Source organism: Neofelis nebulosa, chromosome 3 (assembly GCF_028018385.1).
Source record: "Neofelis nebulosa isolate mNeoNeb1 chromosome 3, mNeoNeb1.pri, whole genome shotgun sequence".
Lineage (NCBI taxonomy): Eukaryota > Metazoa > Chordata > Mammalia > Carnivora > Felidae > Neofelis > Neofelis nebulosa.
In genome coordinates this window covers 161,780,981-161,808,699 of record NC_080784.1, presented here as the reverse complement: position 1 = coordinate 161,808,699, position 27,719 = coordinate 161,780,981, and the positions used below count along the sequence as shown (strand labels likewise).

The following is a 27,719-nucleotide window of genomic DNA, read 5'->3' as shown; positions in this document are numbered from 1 at the left end:
CAGCTCCGTGTCTCGTTCAAGATGGCGAGTGGCGGCGGCGGGGGGGTTTCGGTGCCTGCCCTCTGGAGTGAAGTGAACCGTTACGGCCAGAACGGTGACTTCACGCGCGCTCTTAAGACCGTCAACAAGAGTAAGTGTCGGGGCGGGCGCCGGGGCGAGCTCAGGCCGGAGGGAGGACGCGGCCTCCTTCCGGCGCGCGCGACCCCCTCCAATTAGACGCGGGAAGGGGAGACCCCGCCGCCCTCTGCAAGAGCCGGAATACTGGGCGGGCTTGGGTCGCAGCCCCTCAGTGACCAGCCCTTGGTTCTGAGTTGCTGAGAGCCACGTGTACTTCCCTCTTTACCCATCGCGGGAAGTGAGGGTGGAATTTAAAGGGACCGCAGCTCCATGCGTTTCTTCCCAACCGTTTTCTTATTTGACTCTTAACGTTTTTACTCCTTAATTCGCAAATAGCCCACATCGCCACCTTTTCTCTTTCCTTTTAGCGGAGTGATCAAGACAGTATTGCTGAGGTAGTTTGTTTTCTTGGACCGCAGCGGAGGGAGGAACCTGTAAGGGACACGTAGTTTAGAAGCTAGTGCTGACAAGGTGGACGCTGTACAGACTCAGGGGAGAGGGAAAAGGACTGATACGGATGTTAGGCCTCTCACCCCCCATCGATAGACTCTCTCTCCAGTGTCATCAGATCAGAAAATGTGTGTGTAAAAGCACCAACATTTGAAATAACGTCGGAAGAAAAGTTTGGCCTCGGTTTTTTTTGCCCTGTAACGGATAATTTCGAGGCAGTTGCCTTGCATGAGAGGTTTAGGTATTGTATTCATTTATCCTTTACTATGTAACTATAATATGGCCAGGCTTTGTAATGCTGTCATGCTAAATTCTTTACTGAAGATGCAACCTATATTTGGGAGATTTGGAAAGTCATTGCCAGCACATGGTTTGGTTGTTTAAAGCAGTAATAACATACAAATTATGTCAGTAGCATACAAGATTGTGTAAATAATTTGTAATATCCTATTGTTAATGTGAAAAGAAGTGATTGTGCCCCCAAGTGCACTTCTGGTGATCAGACATTAAGGAAACTGGCTATTGATTAGAGTTATTTTGATTACTAAACTTGTTTTGAATTAACGTTAGCCTTTGGCTAGGCCTGCAACCCATACTATTCAGTGGCAGTATAGTAAGTATTTTGCAGGAATTATTTAATCATCAAGTTTATCAGTGTATTTATCAATATATATTTTCTTAATTGGTAAAATTTTTCTTTAATTTTTACACAGAATTAGGTTCCTGTTGTTGCCCAGGGGCAAGGAGAGTGATCCTGATCATTTTGACACTGAGCAGCTGTTTAGCTTTGAAACTTTGCCCCTAAGTCCTTCCTTGTCCCCTTTTGGTTGGTCGTCTTAGATGAATAGGGAAATTTTGAATGGTTTTTGGAAATATTGCTAGCAAAATAGGTTGCATTTGTGTACTTCACACCTTATAGATTTTTCTAAAATATTCTCATTTTATCTTCTTAATAATTTCGTAAATGGGTAACACTTTCATACTCATTTTGCAGATCAGAAAACTGACATTTATCAGTGAAATGATTTGCCCAAGAGCTCGAGACATTAATGACAAGCTTGTACTCAAGCCTAAGTCATTTGCTGCCAAATTCTGCATGAACTTTTTTACTTTCTCTGTGAACTAATGAAATATGTAAGATGTAGCATGTGTCCTAAGATGGAAAAGCCAGAGAAAATAGCTTAATTCTTTTTCTTTTTTCTTTTTTTTTTTTTGCTACATGCATCTTGGGAATCTGTCTCCTTGAAAATCTTACTAAATTATAACTGTCCTTATTGCCACTTCTTTTTAAAATATTTTTTATTTTTATTTATTTTTGAGAGATCAAGGGCAGAGAGAGAGGGAGACACAGCTCCAAGCAGGCTCTGCGCTGTCAGCACAGAACCCAGTGCAGGGCTGGAACTCCCAAACCATGAGATATAGACTTGAGCCAAAGTCAAGAGTTACACGCTTAACTGAGCCACCCAGGTGCTCCCCTTATTGCCACTTCTTAAGTTAAAAATGATCAGTCATTTTTTTTAATGTTTCAACTAATTGTTGCTGCAGTAAAATTGGAAATGTTGCTTTTTGAGGCAGTGGGTGGGAAAATCTAGTAAAAATGTAAAAAGGGAATGGATTTTAAAACTATTTTCCTAAAATTTTTCTTAGTACTGCAGATCAACAAGGATGATGTAACTGCTCTACACTGTAAAGTGGTATGCCTTATTCAAAATGGAAGTTTCAAGGAAGCCTTGAATGTCATCAACACTCACACTAAAGTGTTAGCCAAGTAAGTGATTCAGTTAGTTGTTTGTGCAGTTATTAGAAATATGTTTACTGTAACTCTAACCATTTCCATGGTTTTTCTTCTCTATTCAGTGATTTTTGACCTTTTCTTTCTTTCCTTTTTTTTTTTTTTTTTCTCCCTGTTTGCTAGTAGTATTTCTGAAACTGGAAGGAGCAATAGTATCTTTGTTCTTTTCTGCCTTAGGAAGTATTTTTTCTTAAGTCTATTTATTTATTTTGAGAGAGAGAATGCGAGTGGGATGGGCAGAGAGAGCAAGAATCCCAAGCAGGCTCTCCACTGACAGCGCAGAGCCCCATGCAGGGCTTGAACTTACGAACCCTGAGGTCATAACCTGAGTCAAAGTCTGATGCTTAACTGACTGAGCTGCCCATGTGCCCTAGGGAGCCTTTTTCTTTGAACCACTAAGAAACAAGTAAACTGCTGAGGGATATGGGGCATAAATGTAATGATTTCTTGGAGGACATAAGGAGAACAACTTAGAAGTTTAATTAAAAAAAAATAAAAGGCAGGGGCGCCTGGGTGGCTCAGTCGGTTAAGCGGCTGACTTCGGCTCAGGTCATAATCTCACGGTTTGTGAGTTCAGGCCCCGCATCAGGCTCTGTGCTGACAGCTCAGAGCCTGGAGCCTGCCTCGGACTCTGTGTCTCCTCTCTGTGCCCCTCCCCTGCTCGTACTCTCTGTCTCTCAAAAAAATGAATAAACATGAAAAAAAAAATTTTTTTTTTAAATAAAAAAAATTAAAAAAAAAAAAAAGGCAGAATGGGTAGAACTAGAACCTCTAGGGTAAGGATGTGTAAGTAGAGGTCTTTAGGATAGTATGGCAGTCTTAGCCTGACCTCCGTGCCTACCTCCTTTGAGAATGGTTTAGGTGAGTATGATTTTTAGGCCAAGATCATTCAGTTTTAGAGCTCTTTAGCAGTCTTTAAAATGTATAACATTTGTTGTTATTTTTGTTAATCTTTTTCATTTCTCATTTCATGAACTGTGAACTCATATTCTAAATTGTTACTGCAAGTTGATTTTCTTTATAGTCATGCCTAAGCCCCAGAAGAAATGTGTATTGAAATAAAGTTTGCAGCATATTTACCTTTTTTTTTTTTTTTTTTTTGATGTTTATTCATTTTCAAGAGAGAGATTATGATCAGGGGAGGGATAAAAGGTCCCGAAGTGAGCTCTGAGCTGACTGCCGCAAGCCCAATGCGGGGCTTGAATTCACGAACTGTGAGGCCATGCCCTGAGCCAAAGTTAGATGCTCAACTGACTGAGCTACCCAGGTGTCCCCAGCATATTTACTCTTTGATGAAATATTGGTTTATAAATTTAAAAACAGTGTACAGTGTACCCTTGAACAATGCAGGCATGAACCCTCCATGTAGTCAGAAATTTGAGTATTACTTTAGACTCCTCAAAAATGTTACTGATAGCTTATTATTGACTGGAAGCCTAACAGATGACATAAACAGTCAATTAACACATACTTTTAGGTTATATGTATTATATACTATATTTGTACAGTAAAGGAAGTTAGAGGAAAGAAAATGATATTAAGAAGGTCATAAGAAAACACACTTAAAGTACTATACTATTTATTTTTAAAAATCCACATATAAGTAGACTCATACAGTTCAACCTGTGTTGTTCAGAGGTCAACTGTATAGTTAGTGTACTTCTTTTCATATAAGAAAAGGAGGATATAAGAATTTATAGGTGTATTTTCCTGAGTTTACAAAAACAAACACTAGATGGAGAACAGTGAATTAAAGTAATCACTTCTAGGAGGTAAAGGGGAACAGGATAGATATGAATAGCCCTGGAATAAAACCTCTTAGTGTATATATACCTTTCTGGGTTTTGGGTTTGTTTGTTTTTTCTTTAACTATATACATGTAGATAGATGGAAAACTAATTTTAAAACTTAATTAAAAATATAAGAGGAAATAAAGGGGACTCTGCTTTCTAGTAAACATGTTTATACTAAAATTCAATATCTTTTTTGAGTTTTGGCCATTTTGTGAGGTAGGGAAATTTTCAAATACTGTTTTTTAGGCAAGTAAATGAAGGATATTGTCATTTCTTCATAAATATTCTTCCTCATGGGTTATGGTTAAAACTCCAAAACGAGTTTCAGGTTGTCATATTAGTGTAGCTGAGTTAAGTCAATGTAGATAAGTAGTATTTTTGTTGTTGTGTGTTTTACCATTTGTTTGGTTATAAGCACTATGTTCTTTTAAGATTTTAATTACCTTTTCTTTGCTATTCATTTGCTTCTTGAACAAATTTAAAGCAGCTTTATAGAATTTACTATTTGATTAATAGATTTAAGAGACTACTATAATAACCCATTTAAAATAGTGTTCAGATTGTCTTTTTGTCTAAAGTAATTAGTTACTTAGCTGATTCATTATTTCATTCTCTCTTTTTTTAAATGTTTATTTATTTTTTGGGAGAGCGCGACCAGGGGAGGAACAGAGAGGGGGACAGAAGATCTGAAGCAGGCTCTGTCTGCGCTGACAGGCTGACAGTAGTGAGCCTGATGTGGGGCTCAAACTCACAAACTGCGAGCATTATTTCATTCTTAACTGTTTGTTTCAAAAGGCCAATAATTCTAATAAGAATATCCATGAAAGCAAGAGAGGCAAGGGACATGGATGTAGTATTTTCTGCCATTTGTGAACTGTTTTTCAGACGTGTCACTAAATGTTGTCAATTTTCTCATCCATTGTTAATGGTTTTAAATGACTTAATGTAGATCAGGTGCTTACAGCAGTGTCTGGCATATGGTGGGTGCTCTGCAGTGTTAACTAATGACCAGATACTGGGGTTTTTTTTCTTTTTCAGTAATTCTCTTTCCTTTGAGAAGGCATATTGTGAGTACAGGCTGAACAGAATTGAGAATGCCTTGAAGACCATAGAAAGTGCCAATCAGCAGACAGACAAACTAAAGGAGCTTTATGGACAAGTGGTAATTACTGCTTTAAAATACCTGTTGACATTCATCCTAAGTGAACATGATTATACCTGTAGCAAGGAGCAGGGATGAGGAACCCCAGCCCATCCTGAAAACTCGCCACCAAACCAATTCTTGAGGTTTCAGTATAGTCCCTCTTGATCTTCACACAAACCTTTGCATATATACTGTTCTATGAGTAAATGGCTTCTTCATGGTAATTAGAAAATTAAAGAAAATTTAAAACTATCCTATCAAATTATAATTTTTTAGTTGGAAAGGTGAAGGCCAGGGGATATGTTTAAAATAAATTATGATGGATAAGAATCTGGATGAATTCAGCTAATTTATGAAATCCCTAAAATATCTTATTCTGAAAGGGTTTTGAGACCTGTTTAAGCCGAAAGTAAAAATAGGGCTATTAAGGATGAGAGGACAGAAATGTTTTATTAGATTTAACAAAATCCTCTTAAAGATTTTTAAAATGTTATTAAGGGCAAATAACATTGTATTAAATGTATTGTCCCAAGAGATAGTAGGAGTTTAACAATACATATAGGTTGGAGAAAGATTTGGGCAAGTTCATGGATTGTAGGTTTAGAAAGAACTTTTAAGGTAAGCTGGGCAAATTTAGGGTAAATTCCAGCATTTTGAGATTGATGAAGGGCACCAATTTCTGTCAGACATGGTTGATTTAATTTACCCAGAGTGGCAGTTCTTCTTGCCCTTCGAGAACAACTTGAATGAAATAAGCAGGAATTATGTTCTGTGTACTTGATATATTACCCCTTTACTAGCTCATTTTTGGGAAAGAGAAAATGAAGATCAAATAAAGTGAACTCCTAGGAAGTATTAAGTCCTTTTGTTAACATCTAATTTTGTTCTTATTTATGGGAGCTTAATACTCATGGGTGGGAAAATGTTTTCATTGTAAGTCAGATCTAGGTAGCAGGATGATTTCCTTGGAAAGGTTTTCTTTTACAGCCCACTTAGGCACTTACCCAGCCTCAGGAAGGAGGTAAATACAATGACTTTTCTTTTTGGATCATGCCTACAAATCTGCAGTATAGTAGAGATTCATTGCCGAGTAACTTTGCAAGTATTAGTGGCACACAGAACTAATTGAAAAGTTATAAAGGAAACTGTTGATTGCCCATAACATGCTAAATTAGGTTTGCTACTTAGTGATTCCAAAAAGGATTTGTACGATGTTTGAGACTTAATACTGTATTTGTCTTCCTCTCTGATTTTTTACTTGCTATTTGTCTCCCTAGCTATACCGGTTAGAACGCTATGATGAATGCTTAGCAGTGTATAGAGATCTTGTCCGAAACTCCCAAGATGATTATGATGAGGAGAGAAAAACAAACCTTTCAGCAGTTGTTGCAGCACAAAGCAATTGGGAAAAAGTGGTTCCAGTGAGTATCCCCGTGTACCCACACAACTATGAAACAATAATCCTATCTAGTGTTTAACTTTTATTTTGCTCCACGGCAGGAGAACTTGGGCCTCCAAGAAGGCACACATGAACTATGCTACAATGCTGCATGTGCACTGATAGGACAAGGCCATCTGAGCCAGGCAATGAAAATCCTACAAAAAGCTGAAGGTTGGAAATTTATTAAATTTATGTGTAATTGTAATAAATAACTATTATTAAAATAGTTCTTTCCAAAAATTGTACTCGACTTTTGTGAAGTTTGTAAATGGAAATACTGATATAGTGGGAGTTTTTCAAAGTTCATCTAGCTTTATGGGGCACCTAGGTGGCTCAGTTGGTTAAGTGTCCAACTTTGGCTCATGATTTCACAGTCTGTGAGTTTGAGCCCCAGGTCGGGCTCTTTGCTGACAGTTCAGATCCTGGAGCCTGCTTCGAATTCTGTGTCTCCGTCTCTCTCTGCCCCTCCCCTGCTCGTACTCTGTCTGTCTCAATAATAAATAAACATAAAAAAAAAAACAGTTCAACTAGCTTTTCTCTTGGCATTTTGACATATCTCTCCCTTATTTCTGTCTAATCCTAAGCCAGAGTAGTTGTCCATTTTCATCCACACCAGACCTTAATTTTGAGGAGGTTTTTTAATAAATTACTATGAATATTAAATGTAAATTGAGTTCATGTCAAGTATTTATAGCAATACATGGCATATAACATACACATCCAATAAATACTGGTTATCATTATTAAACTGGTACTCAAGTATAATGATAATTTAGTGTGACTGTGTGGGTACGTATTGGTGACACTATTCAAGCACATCTTAACTCCGTTTAACATGTTTCCATATATAGCATTTACATGCTCTGAACAAGCTTTTAATTAAGAAAAAAAGAAAAATAGCCTATTGGAGAACTTATGTCTGGTTTCAACTCCTGGAACATGTAAACTTTTCTTCTGAATACATATTTCCCTGGAAGCTATAAACGTGATATAGGGACTGCAGTAAATGGTGTAGAGGAAAAAATGGTGAAACGAGGTATATGTTTGAGAATTATAATTTCTTGATTATACCTAGTATTGACAGTAGTATGGGAAAAGGATATTCTTATACATGGAAGATTTGAGTATAAAGTAATGCCAACTTTGCAGTGGGCAATTTGGTGATATGTAGCAGATTTTAAAATTTGCTTACCCTTTGATCCAAGGATTTCATTTTAAGAAAATAATCAGATTAATTAAAAGCAAATAATTAGATAAATGAAATTTATTTTAAGAAAATAATTAGGTAAGTTCATATATGTATTTTTATGAATGCTAATTGAAGGGGTAGTCATAAGAAAGAAATTTAAGGCATGATGAGTTTCTGTCCTATAAGAGGATTGGCTAAGTTTTACCATAACCACAAAATGGATTATTATTATTTTAAATGATTGCATGGTAATGTAGATCTATATTTATTATAATCTGAAGATATCCACATATTAGATGAGGAAGGGGGTTTCAAAATAGTATGTAGAATGTATCTGTTTCATTTTAACAGTAGCTGTGCATTTGCATTTAGAAAATAGTAATTGAAATGCGAATAGTGGTTCTTTTGGTGGTGAAATTGTCATTGTTTTAATACTTTTTTGTCATTGGTTTTTTGCAGTCAACATTTGTTACATTTATATTTTTTAATTCCCTTAAAATTTTTTTATTGTTTTTTTTTGAATGTTTATTTTGAGAGAAAGAAAGCACATGTGTGCACAGGGGAGGGACAGAGAGAGGGAGAGAGAGAATTCCAGGCAGGCCCCATGCTGTCAGTGCAGAGTCCAACCTGGGGCCTTGTTCCACAACCGTGAGATCATGACTTGAGCTGAAATCAAGAGTTGGACACTTAACCAATTGAGGCACCCAGGCTAAAATTTTTTTTTTAACCTAACGATTACAAATGAAAGAAAAATGCCAGAGAGCTAGAATAACGAAAACTGATAATATTTATGTGACATAGTTGATGGTAATAATAAAGTTCAAGTTTGGGGCGCCTGGGTGGCTCAGTCGGTTAAGCGTCCAACTTCGGCTCAGGTCACGATCTCATGGTCTGTGAGTTCGAGCCCCGCATTGGGCTCTGGGCTGATGGCTCAGAGCCTGGAGCCTGCTTCTGATTCTGTGTCTCCCTCTCTCCCTGCCCCTCCCCATTCATGCTCTGTCTCTCTCTGTCTCAAAAATAAATAAAAACGTTAAAAAAAAAAATTTTTTTTTTAAAATAAAGTTCAAGTTTGCTTATTATTAAAATTATCTTGAAATCTTCTTCCTAAGAATTTAATTCTTGTCCTTTGGAATGGTGAAAGGAATGGGAGTTACCCTGCAATGTTAATTTTAAAACCATTTTTTTCCTATAGATCTTTGCCGCCGTTCATTATCAGAAGATTCTGTAAGTATTCCATTGTTAAACCTAGATTTTACACTTCTGACTAATATGAATTTATAGGGGGCTTCGTTGTAGTGTTTATTAACTTGTTGAAATAGGTAATTTATTTCATACAAATAGAATAGAAACCCTCTTGATCAGTTATTTGATGGAGTCTCAGGCTGAGAAATTACAATAACAGAATTTTTATATGCCTTATACATTTTATTTTAAATTCATATTAATATAAATTCATTGTCTTATTTTAGATATAAGGCTCAGGTCTTTGAATATGGGTCCTTTTATAGGAATTCCATGCATATTTCTTTAATGAACCACAAATAATCCAGTAGTCAACGATTTTCAGTTTTGTTTAAGTGCAGTACCTTAAAGACAGCTGTGAAGTAGTTTCATTACAGAGTCCTTATAACTGTTAGCTTTTTCACTAATCTTTTATTGTTTTCTAGCTCATACCTGTTGACACAGCAGTTTACTCTAGGAATCCCCTTTATCGGATTCCTAAATTTTAACAAAACTGACAGTAAGGGAAATTTTCTGAAAATTACATGTTGTCTTTGAGATCATGTATCTTTTGAATGTTTGGAACACTTGGTAATTGTGAAGATCAATTTGGAGAATTTACAGGGGAAAAAAGTTTCTTTTTCTACTTAGGATGGGACTGAGGAAGACCCACAGGCAGAACTGGCCATCATTCATGGGCAGATGGCCTATATTCTGCAGCTTCAGGGTCGTACAGAGGAGGCTTTGCAACTTTACAATCAGATAATAAAACTAAAGTAAGTAAATTATTGAAATGAAATGCCTTTTATAGAGGATGAAGTTTCATTGTAAATGTTTGTTCCTTTTTGACTGTTGTTTATTGTTCACAGGCCGACAGATGTGGGATTGCTGGCTGTGATTGCAAATAATATCATTACTATTAACAAGGTATGGGTTATCCATGGCTTTCTTATACTTATATTTTACATTGAAAACATAATACCTCAGCTTTGTCCTAGGATAACTGTTCTTTTTTCCATGACACAGTACAGTTATAGCAAAATTACAATGGAGAGTGTTATTTAACTTTCATAATGATGATGATTCTGCAAGCCATATTCAGATAATAAAACTTTTTTGTAGTTACAGACTCTGGACTTTAAAATCTTGGCCTTTTACCAGTTTATAATAATGTAGAGAATCTATGTATTGAAAAATAAATTGGACTTTTTTTTATGTTTTTATTTCTTTTCGAGAGAGAACCTGCAAGAGAGAGTGGGGGAGGGACAGAGAGGGGAACACAAGAGGATCGAAAGTGGGCTTCCTGCTGATAGCAGAGAGCCCAATGTGGGACTCAAACCCATGAGCTGCAAAATCATGACTTGAGCTGAAGTCAGACGCTGAACTAACTGAGCCACCCAGGTGCCCATTGTTTAGACTTAAACTGAAAGCTTAACATGCATGTTTTATGTGACATTTTCATCTAGTGAGTCTGAATACAAGTTTTCTATATAAATAATTTTTTTCTTTCTCGTGGTTTTTATTTGGGGGGAGGGGAAACATGGACAGGTTTTCTCTCTACCCACTCCCAATACTACATGTAAAATATTACAAGTGTGTATATAAACAGTTCTAAAGAGTACTGTGTTAGTAAAATTAACTACCATTTAGAACACTGTTTTAATGGAAGAACATTTCAAGTTCAGATTTGAAATTCAAGTCAGCAGAAAATAAGAAAAGTAACATTTGATTCCTTTTGATCAGCTGTGTGAATTTTCAAGTGTCATTTATTTCATCTTCACAGTTATGTTTCTAGGTGGCAGTACTTATCTCTGATTTATAGGAATATAATCTAAGGCTGAAAGGAGTTAAAACAGTTTGTGTAAGGTCACACAGCCTGTGTTAAAGGTGGAACTTGGATTCAGATTCCAGAGATTCAATTCTCTGATTGCAGAGTCCTTCATGGTACTTCTCCCCTTCTATAGTAGAAATCTAGAGAATCCCCAGAAAATGAGATAATAGCATTAGGGCCAGTAGTAGTTATAGGATGTTGCAGGCTATCAGCATAGTTTAGGTCTCCAAAAATAGATTGTGGCATTTGAATCTTAGCATTATATACCTGCCTGTGTTTATGAATTATTTGAAATGCCAGTGAGGATAAATTCATTTTACCTGGATATATGATTATGGAAAGGAGAGTGTGTGAAACACTAAATATCTTAATCTCATTGTAATTATATGCCAAACTTTCTTTACTCAACAAACTTTTTATTCAGAATAGTGCTGGATGCTATAGGTAATGCAAAGAAATATGAAACTCAGTCTTAATCATTAATATTGTTCAAACTTTTTGACTTTTAACTGAAGTATTGGTGAAATAAAAGATCTCCATGTTGACCAATTTGTAGATGACCCTTGAAAAGGAGGGTTACAGTTTAAGCAAGTGAACATATGGAGAAATATTTGACTTGTGGGAGGAAACTAAGAAAACAAATTAAAAGGATATGTACTGGTTTGGAGCTTCACACTCAGAAAAAGTAGAATTTATTCTAGATTTCTTCTTTGCTTCCTTTTAGTCTTCATACTAATAGAAGACCTGGTTTAAAAAGCATAGGGATATCATTTATTTGCAAATAGATATATTATTTAACAAAGAATATTGTGCACACAGTAGACATTCACATGCTCAGTTTGGCCTTCTCAGGATGCAATGTAATTTAATTGTCTTCCTTATCCTAGAAAGGTATGTGACATTCTAGAACTCTTAACAATAACACTGTGCTTGCCCCACATAGAAGTTTGAGAAATTGAACTTATTTGAGCTTCTACCTAGGTGAGAAGTGTGTGTGTTGGGGGGGGGGGTGGGGAGACAGTACATTACATTAGCATTTTTTGCTAAAAATGGGTTCAAAAGAGGTGTGAATTTATTTCTAAATTTTAATGATTTGCTTACGTAATGACTATTTCAAAGAGAAATGAATTGTGTTCCTCATTTGTTATCTAAATTCTAAAGGGCGTAGTTTGTAGCTTGCATATTTCTTTGTATGTTTGTCATTAGTCCTAATTTCCAATGTAAGATTTGTTCTGTCCATATGTACTTTTCTTCACAAAGCTCAAAACAAGCAGTTAAGAGTGGAAGGATAAATCAAAAGAAAACCAAGAACCTAAGACAAATTTATATGCATCTTAGAGATTTAGGCAACCTAACCAGGTAGATGTATTATTTTCCAAGCACTCTTGTGTATTGAATGGAAGAGTAATAAAGTCTTGAAGTGTTAAAAGAGTTAAAGTCTGAGATTGCTGTTAATGGCAGATGAACTTTTTTTTGTCAGGACCAAAATGTCTTTGACTCCAAGAAGAAGGTGAAATTAACCAATGCAGAAGGAGTAGAGTTTAAGCTTTCCAAGAAACAGCTGCAAGCTATAGAATTTAACAAAGCTTTGCTTGCTATGTACACAAACCAGGTAGGTAACAAACCTCCAATTCCCCTGGCTAACCCTTTTGGAGGCATAAGGGGTGCATCAGTACAATTTATTTATATATTTTTTTTGTCTTATATAAGTATACTTTATTTATATACAAATAAATATATATGTTATATAAATAAATACATATAAATAAATCAGTACAACTTATTTACATTTTTTGTCTTATATGTCATGTGTTCTTCAGAATGTCATGTATCATAGATTTTATTTGTTAAACAAGTAATTTGCTCAATTCTTTGTAAGGGTCTGCAGCTGCCTTTTAAGAGAAAGAAAATATTCACACTTGTAAATGAGATAATGTTCTCATTACCTTATTTCTGATCTGAGTTAAAGTAGAAGTCATTAAAGATGTCGACTGTGATTATAGGTTTAAGATCTTTCATTTTAGTTTGTACTATTTACTTAAGTTATAAATGCTAAGGATGTAATTCTAACTCTAACATGCATTAATTTTAAATAATGATTTTATATTCTTCTGTAACAGAGGTTTTCAGTGGGAGTGAGAGGCAATAACATTTTTATTATTTAGAACTGAGTCTAGATACTTTAGCAAGAAATACCTATACATTTTGTTGTTTTGAAGCAAAGACTGATACTTGTATTTTTTTTTAACAAAATTCTGGAATTTAAGCATACAAATTAATGTTTAGAACTAGTCCTTTCCTAAATACTTTCATAGCTCATGGCTTAAATTTAGTAAATGGAAATTTTTTCCTATAGGAAAAAATTGAGAATAGATATTATAAATCACTTCTTTCACCCTAGATAGTTGTTCACTTACTATTGTCTTTCAGCTGAGTTCCCTCCTCTTCCATCCCCATCCTTTTCTTTTTGGTCATTCACTTACTGTTTAATTTCATTAACCAACTTATTTGGGGGTGGGGGGATACTATCTTTTAGGCAGAACAGTGCCGCAAAATATCTGCCAGTTTACAGTCCCAAAGTCCTGAGCATCTCCTGCCTGTATTAATCCAAGCTGCCCAGCTCTGCCGGGAAAAGCAGCACGTAAAAGCAATAGAGCTGCTTCAGGTAAAGGAATTACTTGAATTTTTAATGAGGTGTCAGAGAGTTGCATCCTTGTTTTATTTTCATTATAATAGCCTGCAAACTTGTAAATAAAATGGGAAAACTAATAGGTAATATACCACTAGACAAATTCCATAGTGTCACTTTAGTTAATTCTTGAGCTACCACTTTGTTTTGTGTAAGTTTGCATTAATGTTTGCCTAAACCCTGAGGAATGCTTTTCATTTGGAGATCAATTTAGCATGAGTTAAAGGTTTGTTTTAGGTTTATAATACCAGAACATGCTTAATCTCTTTTTCAGTAATGTATTTTCTAATGACTCCCAGTCTAAAAACTCAAACAATTACAGAGATACTGACTTGGTTTTTGTCATTCTAAACCAACTGCTAGATTACATGTTTGAAATTCCTGAGGGTACACTACATTGGAAAGTTGAACTGGGTAAAATTAGGACCATCCTGAAGGGCAGAGTTGTCTAGGCAGGGGTTCTCAGTAAGGATATATCATCTGTTTTGAGTATCTTATTTAAACAAACAGAACTATGTGGTAACCTGAATTATTATTTGTCTAGTAATGACTTCCTGGAACTTGATATTATTACACTTTCTGAGCATAATTTGATGTTTTTTTTCAGAGCATAATTTTAAAACAAAATAGGTATCAAATAAAATTTTTCCAGAATTAAAATTTTGATCTAAAACCAGAACTTTACTATCTTAAAACTGGATTTAAAATTCTGTGTAGATGTGGTAATTGAAACGTGTGCAGCTAGTTGAATAAATTGTGATTTTTTTTTTTTTTTCCCTCCAACTAAAACATTTTAGGAATTCTCAGATCAGCATCCAGAAAATGCAGCTGAAATTAAGCTGACCATGGCACAACTGAAAATTTCCCAAGGTATTGATAGTGATTTCATCATGGTTAAAATATCATTTTAATGGAAACATGATTAAAATGATTCTGAAGTACTTGTGGGTTATGTGATTTAAAAAATTTTGCACGATGATGAATCATAATTATTGATGTTTCAAACAGCCTTTTCTTGGGTTATTAAATTTTTAGAATGATTCTCAGTATATGCCTTGAAAGTCAGTAGAAGCAAAGGATTCCTATGTTTCAAAAAATCATGCTTAACGCAAATTTCCTGGGTATGTCATGTGTAGAAATGCTTCTGTCACTTGGTAGTATCTACATGAAATAAGGGTTACTTTGCATTCTAGTTCTCAGAATTTCTTAATCCTTTATCTTTTGTTTATATTTTGACTCATATCTTTGGGGGAGAAGAGGCAAGACAATTTAATGAAAACTGATGTTTTTGAATCTTACAAAAAACTGCTTTTGTTTTTGCCCATGATTCTAAACAAACCCTGAGTGATTGTCTGTAGCTATATATTATCTGCATTTGGTAACCACTATCCAAGTATAACTATTTTAAGTTTAAAATTAAACGAAATTTTAAAAGCCAGTTCCTCCTTTGTACTAGACACATTTCAGAAGCTTCATAACCACATGTGGCTAGTTGAACAGGGTAGATTAGGAAATTTCCATCATAGAAAGTTGTATCTCTGGTGTAGACCATGCATTCTCAGCATTGGGTGGTGGGGATCAGTTGTTTGGTGGATGATCAGAAAAATTACAGATATTATGATGGCTGAAATGAAAATTTCATGGGTAAAGTTGAGAATTGACAATGGGGGGGGGAGGAAATGTCTTAAAAGGCTCCATAGTGTGTAGTAATGAAAACAAGATTGAGAAACATTGTTGGTCTTGGGGTGCCTGGCTGGCTCAGTTGGTAGACCATGAGACTCTTGATCTCAGAGTTGTGAGTTCAAACCCCGGAGCCCCATGTTGGGCATAAAGATTACTCTAAAAGAAAAAATACAAACGGGCGCCTGGGTGGCTTAGCTGGTTAAGTATCCAACTCTTGAGACTCTTGATTTCAGCTCAGGTCATGAACTCATGGTTTGTGAGTTCAAGCCCTGTGTCAGGCTCTGCACTGTCCTGACAGCACAGAGATTCTCTGTCTTTGTCTCTCTCTCTCTCTCTCTCTCTCTGCCCTTCACCCATTCGTGTGCACACGTTGGCATGCACAGATGCTCTCTCTTTCAAATATAAACAAACATTAAAAAAAAAAAACATTATTGATCTTCCTGTTACCCATACTCACATTTCCTTAACTTCCTCTCTTAATTTTTCTTTTCCCACCTCTCCTTTTTCTTGCTCTTCCCCTTATTTTCTTTCCTTCTCCAGTTTTCAGTTTATTTTTGAAAGGATTATTTATCGTACTAAAATTACTAAGAGCTTATCATGGTTCCTGTGACAAGTCTTTGAAAGGTTATGTTAGTGAGGTATGCAATGAGTAAAAAAAACAGTATTTTGACACCATAGGAAGTTTTCCATTGCGCTCCCATCTACAGTATTTCATATTTCAAGGTCTTTAGGGTAGAGCTTCCTTTAAGTGACAGTCTACGAAAGGAGAAATAGAACTTAACAGACTGGGTAGGAGTTGGGATACTTCTTTTCTGGTAACATCTCTGCCATTAACTCTGTGGGTGTAAGCAAGGTATATTGTTTCTTTAGGACTCCATTTCTTTATGTATATGTAAAAAGAATAAGTAGAGTACATTATCTCCAAGATCCCAAAGCTTGAGTATTTAGAGATACTACAAAGTGACTTCTTGTATTTTTTTCATAATATATTTTCTTCAGTGTGATGATGATGATGTTTTTAATCTCTCAAGGTAATATATCCAAAGCATGTCTAATATTGAGAAGCTTAGAAGAGTTAAAACATAAACCAGGCATGGTGAGTTTAAAATATTAAAAGACTAAAAGTAATGGAATTGTAGTTTGTTGGTATGTTTGATTTTTTTGTATTTAATTTCTATTTATTCATAATGCAGTAGTAGTTAAAATAATAGTTATTTATCTGGTATACATTTAATCTCACTTTATGTTCTGCTTTGCATTGGTTTATTAGGCAAATATTCGAGGCACTATTTAGGCTTTATATTATCACTGAGAGCCAACTTTAAATAATCTAAGACCTATATAGGGAGTTTCTTAGCCTAAATTATTCTGTCATGTCTTCAGTGTGGTATTTTGAACTAAAGCAATTTAGTAATAGTGGCCAACAAATTTAGTTTTTAGTTCTCTGATGATTCAAGCATCACAGGTTTAAATCAGTGATGTTGCTGTGAAAGCATGTGTTTCAAAGCAGAGACTAATGCTGTAGTTGGTGGTATGTGCATTTATTGTATAGGAACTTTTATTCATGTCTGTATCCTCTAACACAGCTTGTTTACAGTCAGCACTCAGTAAATGTATAACAGTAGTGCTTTCTCTTTTGAAGGCTCATATTTTAAAGACTGGGTGATAATTACTTTATATTAGAAGCAAACATAAAGGTTCCTACTATTTCATATCTGGCCTTTCAAGAAATATTTCCACTTCATCTAGGTTGTTGAATTTCTTGGCATAAAAGTTGTTCCGATATTTCTTATTTATCTCTTTAAGATCTGTAGAACCTCTCTCATTCCTGACACTGGCTATTCAGGTCTTCTTTTTCTGTTTTCTGGTCAGTTTAGCCAGAGGTTCATCAGTTTTACTGATTTTCTCTAAGATCCAGCTTTTTGTTTCTCTTCCCTTTCTGACCTCATCTCATTGTACCCCTCCCATTCTCACTATACTCCAGCCACATGGGCCTCCATGCTGTCCCTCCACACACCAGGCTAGCTTTTCACTGGCTTTTTGTAGTTCAGGCCAGATACGACTTATGGGACATTAGCTGTGCTGAAGTGTACCTCACCAATCACACATTGGAAGTCCCAGCAATGTCTTACCTTATAAACTAATACTCTAAACACTTACTCTCAACTGTTGTACTTACCTTACCATACACTGGTAACAAACTGTGAACTGGCACTACTTTAAGAGGAAAGCTGGGGTGCCTGGGTGGCTCAGTCAGTTAAGCGTCCAACTTCGGCTCAGGTCATGATCTCGCGGTTTGTGAGTTTGAGCCCTGCGTCAGGCTCTGTGCTGACAGCTCAGAGCCTGGAACCTGCTTCCGATTCTGTGTCTCCCTCTCTCTCTGCCCCAGGGTCTCCCACTTGTGCTCTCTCTCTGTCTCTCAAAAATGAATAAATGTAAAAAAAATATTTTTTTAATAATAATAAAAATAATAATAATAAAAGAGGAAAGTTACATTTTATAGATAACTACCTTTGCATTTGGAAACCACTGCTGTATACAGTATTTCTAGTTACTGTGCTCTAAAAAGATAATAATTTTTATGATGAATTTGGTATTGACAGAGCCTAGCAACTTTTATTTTCTATTTCTTCAATTTTTTTCATTTTCAAAAAGCTTATTCTGGGAGAGAAAGGAATTTTATTCATTAATTTATACTTTTGGCTGGGTAGGTATCTGCATTAGTGACTATGTACAGCCATGAGGAAGATATTGATAGTGCCATTGAGGTCTTCACGCAAGCTATCCAGTGGTATCAAAACCATCAGGTAAATATATGGAATAAATTGTCATGAGGGCATGTTTTTACATAAAAATAAAAAGCTTCAGGGGCACCTGGGTGGCTCAGTTGGCTAAACATCCTACTTTGGCTCAGGTAATGATTTCATGATTCATGGGTTTGAGCCCTGCATCAGGCTCTGTGCTGATAGTTCAGAGCCTGGAGCTTGCTTCGGATTCTATGTCTCCCTCTCTCTGCTCCCCCCTGCTCGCATTCTCTCTCTCTGTCTCTCAAAAAAATAAAACATTAAAAAAAAATAAAAAGCTGCAAGTAGTGAACTTAGTGAATTGAAATATTCCAAGTTACTGTTTAAAGAATGGAATATTATTAGACTGTCAAATTAATTTTTTAAGTATACCAAGTAAAGTTATTAGAAATAGGAATGGCTGCAAAATTAAAAACAGAAGCTCAGTTATGGTTTTAACTCTGTGTGTGTGTGTGTGTGTGTGTGTGTGTGTGTGTGTGTGTGTGTGTGTTCGTGTATAATCTCAAAAAACAGTAATACATGAATGCATTGGGAGTGCTCATCTTGTCGAGAGAGAGCTTGTGGATGGTAGTAATTGGTGAAACAATAAATACATGCAATAATTGTATCTCATGTGTTCATGGAATAGGAACACTTTTCATTTTTTCCATTATGGGTTTGTTTACAGGCAGTATCCAATTTATAAATATACATTCACACAGTATTTATACTGTTAGCACTATTAGCAATGGAGGGGTATCAGGGTTCTGGGAAATACTGTGTTAATATTTGAGAACTGTGGTGACATATCTTTAATATTTGCTCATGGGGAAATATTTCTAGTTATAGACAGTGTAGAGATAGGTTATGCTCCAAATTCATAAATTGGTCATCACTTGTATAATTTGTCTACCTCCCTCCCTGTATGTGTGTTATTTTTTGTTGTTTCATGCATTCAGTATAACTTAAGATGAGGAATGTAATGGATAGGTCCATCTTAAAGGTCTAATGAACATAATAACTTTATGAACTTGCTAGATATTTAGCTTAAAACTTTTTTTTCCTCTTTATATTGAACCTGTAGCCCAAATCTTCTGCTCATTTGTCCTTGATAAGAGAAGCTGCAAACTTCAAACTCAAATATGGGCGGAAAAAGGAGGCAATTAGTGACCTAGAACAGTTATGGAAGTAAGTTCTGAAAGGTGGAGATGTAAAAATGCAAATTGTATTGCTGTTATTTGATACAAATAAGTTATTTTCTTGTTTATGTTACTTTTTCCAGTTTCATAAACTGTTTACTATCCTTTTTTTTTAGACAAAATCCAAAAGATATTCACACCCTGGCGCAGCTTATTTCTGCTTACTCACTTGTAGATCCTGAGAAGGCAAAAGCGTATCCTTTTGATTGTTGTTCCAGATACCTCCCAAATGCATGCTAGATCCTTTCCACTACCTCATTTGACCAGGGCTTTTTCTGTTGTTGTTTTTGCTTTTTGTTTTTTGTATTTTTTTTTTAAGACTTTATTTTTAAGTAATCTCTACAACCATCGTGGGGCTGGAAATCCCACCCCAAGATGAAGAGTCCGCAGGCTCCACAGCTGAGCCAGCCAGGTGCCCACTCCCCAGCAGGACTTTTTCTGTTGTAAGTTTCAACAAATAAACAACACCCTCTACTAACTAGTAAGAGCAAAAATGAGAATTTATTGATCAACATGACTAAAAACTAACATAACAGATCCATCTTGGGGTACAGTTTGATCCAGAAGCAAAAATGAAGTCAACAAGATGCAGCTGTGTCTCTTCAGGTTCAAGTCCAGCAGCATAAAAAAAGAAAAGAAAAAGTACATTTTATTTGAGTAGTTGTGAAAGATTCTGAGATGTCATTTTGATTGAACTGTCTTAAGTTACATGCCCATCTCAAACAATTACTGGAGGGAGAGATTCAGTGCCTTAATTGGCTGTGCTACTCTACTCCATCAGGGTGTGCTCATGAACCCAAGGTGGAGTGGTGGATGCTAAGTAGCCATGAGTCAAAACCTTTATAGTGAGCAAGTCTATGAGGTATAACCATGGTAGTTGTTTTAGGATGGAGATTTTATTAAGCTACCATCTTGAAGTGTGTCACTGAGTTAAGGAATGGATGATTAAATTATTGCTCTTTTTTCAGGGTATATGATATGTAATTGACCTTATGACCTGATTTGTTATTCTGTAGAAGATTTAAGAACATTTTTTTACTTTTGGCAAAGGACATCAAAAACTGTCTTTCTTTTAACAGACATATATATGTATATATATTGTGTTCCTGAACTCCTGTTCAATCCCAGTCTTAGTAAACACCTGCCCTCGTCAGATAGTATGTCTCTGAAAGTAGATGTCGAGGCTCTTGAAAATTCTCCTGGTGCTACTTACATTCGGAAAAAGGGTGGAAAAGTTGCTGGAGATAGTCAACCAAAGGAGCAAGGGTAATGTTTTTCATTGTAACATTCACTAATGCTGTCTTTAAATTATATAAGGAATAAAAAATACATTCTCTGAAAATTCCATGTGAATAAAGTTTAAGTCCCCTTTGTTCCCCTTCTCTTTTGCTATACCCAGTTCTTAGTCCTCATCCTGTTTACCCCCTAGTAGTGTACTCTGCTCCCCCTAGTACTGAGTGTATATCCTTCAGGATCTTCTTTGTGTTTACACACAAAGATAATTTTAAAATATTTTCTTTGGATTGGTTTATTTTTTGTTTTTTTACAGAAGGGAGTAATATATTGTTCTTACTGTTTTCTGCCTTCTGAGTCGTGGAGATTTTTCCATATTCCTAGTATAGACATACTTCATTCTTTTTATGCATAGTATTCCATTGGCTGGATATTCTCTACTTTTTTTATTTGTAAGTTTTTGATGTACACTTAGTACATCATTTAGTGATTCTATACCAGAATTCAGATGAAGTTTATTTTGTTGATTTGGAGGAAGGATTAGCCAGCTTCATTAACTTAGAAGTCAGTCATTCTTTTTTTTTTTCTTTTTTAAAGTTTACCTGTTTATTTTGAGAGAAAGAGAAAGAGAGAGCTCACACATGTGTGCAAGAGTAGTGGAGGGGCAGAGGGAGAGAAAGAATCCCAAGCGGGCTCAGTGCCACGGACTTGAACCCACAAACTGTGAGATCGTGACCTGAGCCTAAATCAGGAGATGGACTCTTAACCGACTGAGCACCCAGGTGCCCTAGAAGTCAGCAATTCTTACTCTCCCATGTTGCCATCTCAGAAACACTGTGGAGGCCTACAGTGTAATGTTTAAGATTCTATGAATAGAGAGTCAGGATGAATAGAGAATGGAAGGCATATAACCCTTACCCCAGATTTGTGGCTTTCATAATTTTTCACTGTTTTCTCCTTTTTTGAAAGAATGCCTTTTGAAATGCAAATTTTTTTGTAACTTAAAAAAAATACATCAACAACAGTATATGATTAACTTCGTTATGAACTCTATTTGGTAAAAAAAAAAAAAGCACTGTCATCCTGATAATAGGTTTTTAAAACTAAAATAAGGAATTGTAGGTCCCAGAGATACTACATTGTTCCATATTCCATTTCATCATATAAGTCCTACCTCAAGCTTTATCAGAATAAAAAATTCAAGCCAGATCTTAAGGGGATTTTTAAATAACACCTATTTTATATATCTTTAGTAATTTTTTTTCCTCTTCCAAAACAGAGTTGAGTAATCAGTAGGAATATAGTTCTTTTCTAATTCTTTATTTATTTAATTTTTAACTAATCTCTATATCCAGCATTGGGGTTTGAATTTACAGCCCAAGAATAAGAGTCACTGCTTTTCCAACTGAGCCAGCCGGGTGCCCCCTTTTCTAATCCTAAGTCTAGCAGAAGGAAATAATAAATTAAATCCATTTAATTTCAGTAAAGGTTGCGTGCTCTGTGATTGTGCAGAGCATAGAGGAGTATACCAGAGGGAACAGTTTCTTCCTGGGGACAGTCAGGGGTTAAAAAATTACTTCAAGGAAGAAGTGATTGTGTTGACTCTTAAAGAGGATGAATTAAGCAGAGTGCAAGCAAAAGCAAAGAAATTGCAGAGAACCTTTGAGAAATTGTAGGTCTGACTGTAGAGTGTGATTAGTAGAGAGGCAATTTAGAAGACTGTTACATGGTCTGGGTGAGAGATGAAACTCGAAAGTAAGACCCTGTTGGGGCATTTGGGTAGTTCAGTTGGTTAAGTATCCACTGTTTGATTTTGGCTCAGGTCGTGATCTCACATTTCATGGGTTTGAGCCCCACGCTGAGTGTGCACTGAGCGTAGAGCCTGCTTGGGATTCTCTCTCTCCCTCTCTCTCTCTCTTCTACTCCCCTGCTTGCGTTCTCCTTCTCAAAATAAATAAAAAGTAAACATTAAGGGACACTTGGCTCAGTCAAACGTCCAACTTCAGCTCAGGTTATGATCTCACGGTTCATAAGTTGAAGCCCCACATGGGGGCTGACAGCTCAGAGCCTGGAGCCTGCTTTAGATTCAGTGTCTCGGTCTCTTTCTGTTCTTACCCCGCTCGTGCTCTGTCTCTGCCCCTCCCTCTGTATGTCTCTCTCTCTCTCTCTCTCTCTCTCTCTCTCTCTCTTTCTCGCAAAAATAAACATTTAAAAAAGTTTTTAAAGAAAGTAAATAAACATCAAATAAATAAAGACACTGTATGTTGCATATCCTATTTTTGAGGGTACCCCAAAAGAACTTCCACAATTGAATGACTTGTTAGAATGACTTTTTGGCAGGAATTGTTGCAGTCTCATCTTTTTGCTTCACTGTTTCATAGTTCCCATAGAGATATAGCACATATGATTATGTACAGAGGTATTTTCTATGTCTGCCTCTTAACTGCTGTCAATACTTGCTGAAGTGTCTTGATTTTTCATGCTCCTTTCAGCACCACCACCCCCTTTTTTGGTCAGTGTACTTAATGAAGATTTTACTTAAAAAATTCTATAAACTTACCAGTTTCAAGATTTGAAAGATAAAGAAGTACAGAGTAAAAGCTTCCTCCCACCCATGTGTGCTCTCCTCTCTCCAAGGTCACAGCCAATGTTACTTATCTTACATACCCTCCCAGAGATATTCTTTGTGTGTGTGATATGTATACATGTTCTTTTGCCTAAAAGTTTAGTTACCTGTTCTCTAGTTTTACCAAGCATATAACTTAACATAGTATTGTAGATTTTTATGCTTATTCAAGTTTCTTCCCTTTTTACACAGACTTAATATATGGCAATGTAAATGGTATCTACATTGCTAGCCCTCTTTTTTAAACCACTTTCCAAAAGCTGCAGTGTACGAAGCTTGATTAAACTTAACCAGTATACTGAAAACAATAATACATTGTGTGTTAACTAACTAGAATTTAAATAAAAATTTGAGGAGGAAAAAAAATACCTAGAGAGGAATTGAGATTATGACTTACTCAATTTAACATTTGTTCCTGCAGCTACTTGAAGAGCAGCAGAATTAGTGCCCCAGCATTGGCTCTTCCATCACAGACACTTGAAGCCAGTCAACCTGAAAACAATGACCTCACTCAAACCATTTTTAAAGGCTTCTTTTAGGAAGGACAGATGCTCCATTGGGTGATACCTTGTTCCATCAGTATGCATGGAATCCTCTCCACCCAAGGCCAGTTTCTACTGGCAGAGTTTGTTCAGTGTGTTTTTGTTTTTGAATAAAATATGCTTGAATGCAAAAGTGGAAAAAGTAAAAATAAAAAAAAAATAAACTTAACCAGTATTAATATCCCAGCTAGTTTATAAAGTTTGGCAAGACAATATAAAATCTTAAATGCCTTTATGATAAAATGCCCAGCTCACTCTTTTGCACGTTTATTCTGCTATAAATATTTTATGATAATGGTAATGATATTTCTTCTCTTTATAGACAGGGAGATTTGAAAAAGAAGAAGAAAAAAAAGAAAGGTAAGAGTTTTTTCTTTTTTTATCTTTAGATTCTGTCTTACAGAATCTTCAATTAAAAGCTTGAGTTTAGCCCTATATAAAAGTCGTCATGCATAAATACATTGTCCTCTCTTCTGTCTTTGAACACTGACTTTAGTCTCGACTATAGCTAACATTTTATTTTTTTTAATTTTTTTTTTTTTTTTTTTTGGGACAGAGAGAGACAGAGCATGAACGGGGGAGGGGCAGAGAGAGAGGGAGACACAGAATCGGAAACAGGCTCCAGGCTCCGAGCCAGCAGCCCAGAGCCTGACGCGGGGCTCGAACTCACGGACCGCGAGATTGTGACCTGGCTGAAGTCGGACGCTTAACCGACTGCGCCACCCAGGCGCCCCCATTTTATTTTTTTAAAGAGTACAGCTCTAGAGAGTTTGATTCCCTGAATTTACATTGTTCCTCTAGTTATGTTGCTCTTGCTGTGACTGTGAATAGGTTACTTAAGATACCTGCCTGAGTTTTTCATCTATGAAATGGAATGTGTGGGCGCCTGGGTGGCTCAGTCGTTAAGTATCCAACTCTTGATTTCGGCTCAGGTCGTGATCCCTAGGGTTGTGGGATTGAGCCCTGCATCAGGCTCTGTGCTGGGCATGGAGCCTGCTTAAGATTCATTCTCTCTCTCTCTCTCTCTCTCTCTCTGTCTCTTTCTTTCTTTCTCCCTCCCTCCCTCCCTCCCTTCCTGTCCCTGCCCCCTTCTCCCCCACTTAGGCTCTGTCTCTCTCTTAAAAAAAGAGGTGGGGGCTGGGAACAGAGCTTGTTGTTTATATCCAGCCTTTCAGAGAAGGACTTTCTGCAGCTGCCATGTCTTTCCCATTAATCTGATGGGGCCAACATAGGTCAGTGTCCGGCCCTGAACCATTAACCAGGGGAATGCCATACATTGTTTGGCTTAGGCTATAGTTGATTTTAGTCCATAGCAGGAGAGGGTAGAATTACCATGTTTGGCATCAACTAGTCAGAGGTTATCCTTGGAGCCACCTACCTGTCTCTGAATCTGGGAAATCTGTGGTGTAAATCACATTGTTTTTTATTTTGTTCACTATTGTGTTAGAATTCAGGTCTCTCAAGTCTGCTAAGTTTATTACCATTCCTCCATCTGTTTTCCTGCTTCCAAAATTTTATTGATAATATATTTTTTCCTATTTTTCTTTCTAATGTGTTTGTTTCCATCTTAGTAGAGTTTTGGGATGGTGCAGAAGCTAATGTTTGCATCCAGCCCACTATAAGTATTTGTTTTATGTATTATTGATACTGCAAGGGAGCAGCTGATAACTGTAGGTAGAAATAACTTGCCGTTTCACTTACTTTCTTATTTTTTGTAGTTTCCAAATAAGTATTTTTTAAAACTTAGAAGTGATATATGTTCATTCTTTTTTTTCTAAGTGTTTATTACTTATTGTGAGAGAGAGAGAGAGCAAGTGGGGGAGGGGCAGAGAAAGAGGGAGAGAGAATCCCAGGCAGGCTCTGTGCCGTTAGCACAGAGCCCAACTCAGGGCTTGAACTCACAAACTATGAGATCATGACCTGAGCTGAAACCAAGAGTTGGACACTTAACCGACTTAGCCACCCAGGCACCCCTCGAGAATATTCTTGTACATAACCTTGTGTCTTTTGGATATCTGCAGGATAAATTTCTAGAAGTATGAATTTTGAGTGGCACTGCCAAATTTAATCACTCTCTACAAAGGCTAAACTGTGTACACTTCTGCCATAATGTTTGAGTGTTTCTCACTATTTCACCAAAACTGGGTATTACTGCTTTTAATATTTGTTAGTTTGATAGAATTTTGTTACCTTTTCATTTCTAATTAGTGAGGTAGAAGAGCATTTTTTCACATGATTAAGGACTTCTATTTCTCCTGGCTTTACCCTAATAATAGCAGTGCCCATTTTTTTTGCATTTACCTATTTATTATCAAGACCTTTTTGTACATTAAGAATATCAGTCCACTCTGTTATATAGTATGCAAATATATATATGTGTGTGTGTGTGTGTATGATACATATATATATTTGCTATTTCTCTTAAAAATATATCTCTTACCAAATGAAGTTGAGAATCCTTTATATAGGGGTGCCTGGGTGGCTCAGTCGGTTAAGCATCTGACTTCAGCTTAGGTCATGATCTCGTGGCTTGTGAGTTGGAGCCCCACATTGGGCTCTCTGCTGTCAGTGCAGAGCCTGCTTAAGATCCTCTGTCCCTCTCACCATGCTCCTCCCCTGCTGGTTCTCTCTTTCTCTCTCTCTCTCTCTCTCCCTCTCTCCCTCCCTCTCTCTCTCTCTCTCTCTCTCTCTCTCAAAAAAAAAAAAGTAAACTTAAAAGAAAAAAAAAGAATTTTCTATATAGATATATCTGTGAAGTCTTTTCCTTTATGGCTTCTGAATTTTCTGTCATGCTTAGAAATAAGGCCTTTTCCTCTGCTAGATTATACAAATAAAACTTTCTCAGATGAACTTACTTCAATTTTAATGTTATTTATTCCCAGGCTAGGACACATTCCTTAAGCAAACTATCTTGAAAACATTATGGACAGATTTCTCATTCCTTTATCAATTGTTATACAGGAAAGCTGCCTAAGAATTATGACCCAAAGGTGACCCCAGATCCAGAAAGATGGCTACCAATGCGAGAACGTTCTTATTACCGGGGAAGAAAGAAGGGTAAGAAGAAGGATCAGATTGGAAAAGGGACCCAGGGAACAACGGCAGGAGCTTCATCTGAACTGTAAGTCATTGCTCCTCATGAAGTCACTCAGAGCATAAGTTGATTCTTTTTCAGATTGACTCAGGGTCATTAGTAAGAATTTTTAAATATATTTTAAGTTAAGTGCAGTCAGATATGTTTAATAAATGTTTTATAATATACTTATGGAAAGAAAAGAAAATGTGGTGTTTCTGATTTGATTATATTGTAAATACCAGGATTGTAGAATTGTATTATAAATGTTAGGATTCGGTATCTTCAGATGGAAGCTCTAAATACACTTGTCATTCAACTGAATATGTAGATAAACAGATACTATAAGTAAGATACTAGAAAGAAGTTATTAAAAATGTTACTAAATAAGCTATTTCTACATTGTAAGATTATAGGTCATTTAAATTTTTTTCTTTTCTAAGCTTTCTAAAAATTGGCATGAACCATATATTACTTTTTCTTTAATTATGAAGCAGTAAAAATTGTATTCAAAAGATAAATGGATAGGGAGTTGGGAATCCCCCTTTAAAAGAAATAGAATAATAAAAAAAAAAAAAAGAAATAGAATATATGTGGAAAATTGTTAAGAATAATGTGTTTTTATAGCCTTTTCTTTTGTTGAATATATGAATGACCAACACTTCCTGATCTGATGATTTTAGGGATGCCAGTAAGACTGTGAGCAGCCCACCCACCTCCCCACGACCTGGCAGTGCAGCAACATCGGCTGCATCTACAAGTAATATCATACCCCCAAGACACCAGAAACCTGCAGGGGCTCCAGCAACAAAAAAGAAACAGCAACAGAAAAAGAAGAAAGGTGGAAAAGGTGGCTGGTGATTGGAACATTCTTGTTTCCAAGCTATTTTTAGTCTCACTGACACTAGGAACA

General features: G+C 36.2%; 1 protein-coding gene across 2 annotated transcripts; it reads left to right on the top strand.

Annotated features, from left to right (window-relative positions):
* SRP72 (signal recognition particle 72) lies at positions 1–27,719 on the top strand. 2 transcript variants are annotated; one of them, XM_058722519.1, is made up of 19 exons: positions 1–130; positions 2,215–2,335; positions 5,191–5,314; positions 6,574–6,717; positions 6,797–6,908; positions 9,119–9,150; positions 9,799–9,923; positions 10,017–10,074; positions 12,459–12,590; positions 13,515–13,643; positions 14,465–14,537; positions 16,382–16,446; positions 18,062–18,157; positions 19,218–19,321; positions 19,449–19,526; positions 20,461–20,598; positions 24,056–24,093; positions 26,695–26,854; positions 27,490–27,719. In XM_058722519.1, the coding sequence occupies exons 1-19, from the start codon at positions 22–24 to the stop codon at positions 27,665–27,667; spliced, it is 2,016 nt and encodes a 671-aa protein (XP_058578502.1). In that variant the 5' UTR covers positions 1–21; the 3' UTR covers positions 27,668–27,719. The 2 variants fall into 2 exon arrangements, with proteins under 2 accessions (XP_058578502.1, XP_058578503.1); XM_058722520.1 differs by lacking the exon at positions 1–130 and adding an exon at positions 280–808.